Consider the following 7,238-nt stretch of genomic DNA (forward strand, 5'->3'; position numbering starts at 1 on the left):
AACTTTTTAAGAGCGGCTAGGAAGAGTGGCCGGTGCACACGCTCGATTCGTACGCATGCACGGAATAACGAGGTCTCCCAGCCCCCGATCATATCAGCCTCGCCACCGTGTACTACTTATAATATGCAAATTTTCTCCCCTTAACCAACCAGTCCTGCCCGAGAGCTGCGTGTAATTCAGGGGTTGCTAACCCTTGCGACTCTATTTCTACACCACGTGAGTGTTCATGTTCTCGGGCGGAAGCCTTCTGCGTGCGTCCTCGCTTCCGTATGCGTGGCTCGATCCCCGTGTGCGAGCGTTGTTTCGTTCAATTAATATCACTTCGCTGTATATATATATATATATATATGACCAAGTGTGGGCGAAATCCGCGTGTCGTAGAGAGGGAAAAAAGAAAGAAAAAAAAAAAAGAAAGAAAGAAAATCCGCGACGGTAACGCGACACTATCAAGGGTGACAGGGATCACGCGCCAAAGTACCGGTCAACGATTGTTTCTCGCGTTCAAAAAGAAAAAAAAAAAGAGAGGAGAAATGTCGAGCGGCGCATAAATCGTGGTACGATCGTGTCACCGCGATTTCCTTTTCCCTTTTCGGGCACGCAACGACGATCTAGAACGATTCGAGAGCGAACGCGAATGTTGGCGAAAGAAATGGTGGAAAAATCATAGTTCTGGTAGCTCTTCGTTTCTCTTCGTAGAAATGCGAAAGAAGGATCGATGATGATGGTATTTCGAGCCCGAACAATATCGTTCCCGTGGATAGGTTTACGACTCGAGGGTTATAAATGACCGATGCCGTGAAATAACACGATGGGATGGCAGACTAATGCCAATAATCGACGCGGCATGCTAATGTAGTTTGAGCATCTATTACGTTTAAGCCTGATGGATCCCTCTTGACGTGTCGTTCCCGGAGCGTGAATACCTTCGATCGCTGGGGCTACATCCCCGAAGGTGTCCGCCCAGGCGACATCGAGGCCCGTTTCCACCATTTCCTCGAAACGGTGAATGTCATTTTGACATTTAGCATCTGAATGGAAAAGACAATCGACCGAGGCAGGCGGCCTGCCTGCCCCTCCGGCGGGGGTTTGACGCGATAGATAATGTCGGGTCGCGGATCGTCGTTCCTCCACGCGTATTCTCCTCGTTAATTGTCACGTTGAGATTGGAAGCGCGATACGAACGCGATTCTAATTTCGACGAGATGCGCCTGTAACGGTCGATTCGTGATATTCAATCGTATCGTGGGACGTTCTTCTTTCGAGGGAAGAAGCGTTTCGTCGAACCGTGTAAAGATCGTGGGAACGGATTAGAGGGAGAGGAGGGAGGACGATCAACAGGAGTTAGGAAGGAAAGGATATAATTCGACCCTTGGAAGCCCAGCCGGCTCGTTGGTGGAATTAAACGTCGCGACGGAATGCAAAGTGGTGGTGCTATCTCGACTTGACGAAATCAGGAGTAAAAGAGGGAGACGGTGGGGAGGCGTTAAGATTCTTAAAAACCGCGAAGTGGGGTGAGCGCCGTGGCAGCTGCCGCCCTAACGCTCTCCTTAAGCCATGGCTATGGGAATGGCGAAGTTGGCCCGGCCCTAGGAGGAGGTGGAAGGTAGTTTTTCTGATTGCCTGAGAACAGACAGCTGTCCCAATCTTTCTCAGCGCCCAGGAGAGCTTCGAGTCCGAGGAGGATCTCCTCGCCTCTTGTAAATAATGCCTGGCCGTGAGGCGTTTACGAATAACTCGAGCGTGGCGAGTGATCCTAGGTAAACCGGTAATGGGGGGTGAAAAAGGAGGGAATGGAAAGAAATAGGACGGTCATCACCCTCGATAAATTCAATTACCACCGTCTTCCACAGGACGATCCAACCTTTCCCTCTTCTTACGTGGTCTCTTTCCTTCCTATAAAAAAAAAGTTACGCCTCGTTGAAAACAGATTATTCCATCCGCATCCGTCGAACGTGTCGCGCGCGATTCTTTAAGCGAGTTTAGAGAAGGGAAAAGCGTTTTCGAGAGGCCGATTTCTCGATCGATTCTCGATCGCGTCTTTTTATCATATCGCGATGATCTCTCTCTCTCTCTCCTTCTCTTTCTCTTTCTTTCTCCCACGAGAGACAACTGTAACGCGTTTAAAAATTGGCGAGAAGTCTTATTTTCGTCTAATTTTCCCCTTGAGACCGAGCGATGAACGCGCTGCGTGAGAAAGGGATAGGCCGCGAGGAAAGAGAAGGCGTAAGAAGGAGGGAGGGAGATAGGCTGAGAGGGAGGGAAGGAGTTCGAAACGATTATCTGAGTTTTAAAACAAACTCTCAAGTGTCTGCAAAGTCCTCTGCGAATCAGAGGGTTGAAGGGGGTGGAACAAGGTAGAAGGGGAGAAGCGAAGAGGGAGGAGGTTGCGGAAGATAATATGCTAATGCCAAGACGGAGACTACATGGGAATTTAAGAGGATCAATGTGCAGTACGAGATTCGTACGGCGAATAAGGTATTACAACGTCTTCTATACTTCTTCCAGACGATTAGACCCTCGAAAGTTGGTGGAACGTGCACGGAGAGGCTGAATTAAATTAAACTTTCGAATATACGTCATTCTTATCGAACCATGATTTGCAACTTGGCGAGGCTTCTGACTTATAATATTACGATCTTCTAAGAAAAGAAAAAAAAAAAAAGAGAGAATTAAAAAATTATACGAAAAAAAAATGGAGGATAGGAGAATTTTACAATCCCCTTCCCTCCTCCCTCTCTCTAGGGAGGATATCGAATCACACGCATCGTTTTCGTTAACGAACGCGTTATTAGATACTTGACTACATTTCGCATGAAGTCCCTTCTCATAACGCACGAGGAGAAAGCTCGCATGGGAAAGGCCAGGTTGCGAGCTTATGCGAGATTATGAGTTTAGTTACGAAACAACGGAAACGCTACTCTCTGCGGCGTTCTCTACTCTCTTTTCTAACGATTATTACACGTAGCGCGTGGACTTACTTCCACGTCCACTTATTACACGAAACTGCCTCCCCCGCACTTGGTTTAATCGACTGACAAAATTGCACGATCCCTTTTCCAGAAACACGGGAACAAGTTTAAATATCGAAATCGAAATACTTTCCCAAATACATCTCGCCTTTTTTTCATTTCAACTATAACTAATAACGCGAGACACGGTCAATTGAGAATCGTTTCGCGAAAGAAAAAAAAAAAAAAGAAAGAAAAAGAAAGAAAGAAAAAAACTGGCTGGAAATTCCGAATGATGGAGCACATTAAGGGGATCCAACGCGATGTAATAATCCCCGGTAAAATAACGAGGTTCACGGCACGAGGTTCAGTTCTAAATGATCCTCCTTCGATAAACGACGTGGCTAATTCTCATCTCGTGCCTCGAGCGGATGGATCGAGCCCGGCGAAGAATCGAGGCGCAAGAGGGTGGCGCTAATTTTTGCGCTTAAGAAAAGCAGCGTTGCGGAGGAAGCGGCTACCACCTGGCTGGTTCCCAACCGCGGGAGATCAACGGACAAATGACACGCGATTCTCGTAGCTCCTGGTAACCACCGACAACCCTCCCTCCCCTCCCCCGATTCTCCGCATTTACCGTCAGTTACAAACTGCCTTCACCTTCTCTCGTCGAGTCGCGATTAATGTCTTATTCGTGGCCGAGGTGCAAAGGTTCCGCTTACCGCTTCGTAAATCGTGCCACGGAGTTAACCAAAGAACGGTGTATACATCAGTCTGGTGCGATAATTAAGTGGAAAAAATATGCGAAGGATTCGAAGTGATGAACGCGTGGAATATGCATAAGATTACGTATAATGATAACTTCGAGGGGAGGGGGGGGGGAGAGGGTGTGTTAAGCTTGAAGAATGGTTGTCTGAAGAAACGGAGTCGAGGAAACAATGGAAACTCGTCGCTCGAAAAGAAAGAAATGATTCCGAGAATTTTTTTTTAGAGAATCCTTTTTAGGAAGTGAATTTGAAAAGGAGAATTTTCCCGGCGCGCGGGATTAAAATTTCATTTCGTTCCAACCCGTGAAATCTCAACCGTGATCTTTATCTTGCAATACATTATCATGTAAACGGTAATCCGGTATCTGTGCAAACGATTTGCAGAGCGAGTGCCGTTTGATTACAAAGACGCGGCAGTAAATCCATGGGACGGTAATTCCATCTCTGGCAATTGTAGATAAAACTTGAATAAGTCATAGACTTAATTTAACCGTGGTGCTACCGACCAACAGCGGCCCGCAGCCTTCCATGGAGATTTCTTAATTACGTGTGGGGTATTCTCTGGCGGGGTGGATTGGGGGTGAAAAAGAAACGGAGAGAAAGCGGAGGAGGAAAAGAGATAAAATGGAAGGGCGTTTGTATCGAGGAGGCAGGGAGGGAGGGGTGAAGAGAGAGAGAGAGAGAGAGAGAGAGAAAGGAAGGAAGGAAGGTGGTGGTTGGCTCTCGTCGGCTCGCGGAAAAGCTGAAAAGGGTTCTCGTTGCGGCAAGAAGATTTAGAAATTCTTGCCAGGGAGAAAAGTCTCCCTTGCAACGGTGATAAAGCGTTTCTTCGGCGGTGCTTTGTCATTTTTATCATAATTATTTACGGGTTAATTACTGGGCCCTCGCCATTCGCTCCGTGCGAATTTTTCACTGCCACTCGCACCTTGGACTTTCCAATTAAAAAAAAAAAAAAAAAGAAAAAAAGAAAGAAAGAAAGAAAGAAAGAAAAAAAAGAAAGAGGGTATTTCATATTTCAAGCCTCTCTTCAACCGTATCATATTCGAGAGAATTATTAAACAGAGACCTTGGTCTTTCCTTCCCTTGGACTCGCCCTAACTGTTCAAACCACTTTGCGGACAAGTTCACCACACACGCATGAGGGAAATCATGAGAATGCCAGGCTCGTTCATCGTTGGCGAAAGTTGGCATGATCAACTCGCGAACTAAAATCATGGTAAGGGAGGGATCTCGTCAGTTGGGAGGAGAGGAGGGGGGCTGCGCGGCACGGTCTGCCGAATTTTAAGCCTGTATAATTTAACACCTTTGCCGGCGAAACTAAGAGAAACTGATGGTGAAGGGAACAACGGAGCTAGAGATACGAAGTTTAAAGTTTTCAACGGCACTTATCTATCCTAGCGGCATCTCTTGTTCCTCGTGCTACCCTCCGCTGCTACTTCCACGAGCACACTTTCTCCCTCTTTTCTCTCTCCCTCTCTCTCCCTCTCCCTCACTTCGTTTCTCTTCCGCTCGTTGCCGTTCCGATGAATATGGCTCGAAGATAGAGACGGTCGAACACCGAGAGACCAAATGACGGAGAGGAGAGGAGAGGAGAGGAAGAACGAAAGAGAGGATATCGAACGGGAGGGAGAGGAAAGAAGAAGAGGAAACGCCCAAGTTGAGTCGTCGCTCCGCGTCTGAGCCGAGATACAAGTTCGCTCTGTTCTGGCCTCTTTGTTTTTCGAGTAGAAAATCGGAGTAGACGGTTCTGGAGGAACGAGAACAGGAACTGCCGTGTCTAAAACGAATTCGTTAGTGGCGTCAACCCCTTTCACCGCGCCAATCCGACCCTCTTCCGAGTTTTAAGTCTCTGTCGTGAATAATTGTTCGAATCAGATTAAGGCGTTGCCCGCTCGATTGATTGCGAATGTAATTAGGAGGCTGGGGAGGGGGAGATTGTCCATTTTTCTTTCCCACTTTAGATTCACCAACGATTCGAAAGAGAGATTCCAAAAAGGCGAAAACGGAAACGATTATCGTTCGATTCGTGATATAAAATTTATTTATATCGTTCTTTGTTTCAACGAACCACTTATAACTCGACAAATCTTCTCTTTTTTTTTTTCAGATCATGTCACCTAATCCGCAGAGGCAAGTGAACGGAGAGACGACCCATAATCACAATGGCTACGCGCCCGCGAGTTCGAGCGCCCATAATATCCTCAACTCCATGAATAATTTAAACGGTATCAATGCACAGGCACCTTACGATACCAAATGACAAACGAAGTAAGCGTCTGCCATCGATCGTATCATCCAAACGCGTTGCCAAATTCGTTTAACAAGAACACGGACGTCTTCTATCGTCGTCGTCGTCGTCGACATCATCGTCATCATCGTCATCATCATTGCCGCTATCGTAGTAACACTCGGAACTCGTCCGTTCGTTATTGGTGTCTGAAAAGTCTGTTCGAGATTCGTTCGTCGAGACAACGATGAAACGAAAATTCGATTCGTGACCAATATAATAATACGAACGTTGGTTGATTCGTTCCGCGTAGACACATTTTCAAAATGGCAACTTCTATTTCTCTAAAAAAAAAAAATCTAATCTAGGTAGTACTCTAGTTAAATCGGTCCCTATTACGTCATATTATTTCCCAACAAATTTCCTCGAATCGTACGTATCCTCGCAATTTATTATTATTATCCATGACGTAATAGGTTGCCCAAAAAAAAATCCTGAAGACTGTACGAGTCGACTGAACTGTCGTGATGCGCGTGAAAGACAGATTGGTGCTGTTTTAGACGAAGTTTAATTCGAATTTCGCGAGTTATAATGTATAGAAACGTAAAAATCCGAGGATTTGGAAGGACCGAGAGGGGTGGAAAAAAGTGGGCGGAAAGCGAGGGCGGAGGGACGAAGAAGGGGAGATAGAAGAAAGAGGAACGCGGTGGGGGGGAAACAATGCTCAGGGGTGATCAAAGTTTGCCCGTACTTGTAGTCGACTTTGCTTGTCCGTTGCGGGCCACGCCGGTAAATCTAGCTTTACCACTGGACCACTGGACGAGCAGCAACGGGCAACAACCGGAGGTGGAACTGGAGGAACCGGGCAACCGAGCGAAATTGGCGAGCGGGCTCCGGTTGGCAGATCGAATCGGTGGGTTCGCCGTCCAAAACCAGCGAGCCCGACCACCCCTTGGGGCTCATACGTTAGGGGTGACTTAAGCATTGTTTCAAGTTCGAATCTCCCGGTAGAGGGCCAGATTGATGTCACGAACTTTTTCCGTTGCCTTATTTGCGAGTCAGATAACGAGGCTGAGTTATGCCGAAACTTCTCTCTTTTCTCTCGGATCGGGCCGAATAAGATGTTTTATTTCCCCCGATTCGAAGCGCGACGCGGCCAAGATTTGTCGGTGGCACGCCTCCGGAAACAGTTTCGCGATCCCTCGAACGATAATAGGCTTATGCCTGTCGGATACGATAATTTTCCGGGAAACGAATACTTTTCTCCTAGTTCTCGACGATAAATAGATGTGGTGCGAT

The 7,238-nt window shown here is 47.0% G+C and overlaps 1 protein-coding gene across 1 annotated transcript in view; it reads left to right on the plus strand.

Moving 5' to 3' along the window:
- LOC122717549 (LIM domain only protein 3-like) overlaps nucleotides 1-6,556 on the plus strand; it is a 63,959-nt gene extending 57,403 nt beyond the window's left edge. The window contains exon 6 of the mRNA XM_043941753.1: nucleotides 5,820-6,556. Within this exon, the coding sequence (XP_043797688.1) occupies nucleotides 5,820-5,972 (153 nt within the window). The 3' untranslated portion in view covers nucleotides 5,973-6,556. The remainder of the gene's footprint in view (nucleotides 1-5,819) is intronic.
- The last annotated feature ends 682 nt before the right edge of the window (nucleotides 6,557-7,238 follow it).

Source organism: Apis laboriosa, unplaced genomic scaffold, assembly GCF_014066325.1.
Source record: "Apis laboriosa isolate Shangri-la unplaced genomic scaffold, ASM1406632v1 scaffold11_cov152, whole genome shotgun sequence".
Taxonomy (NCBI): domain Eukaryota; kingdom Metazoa; phylum Arthropoda; class Insecta; order Hymenoptera; family Apidae; genus Apis; species Apis laboriosa.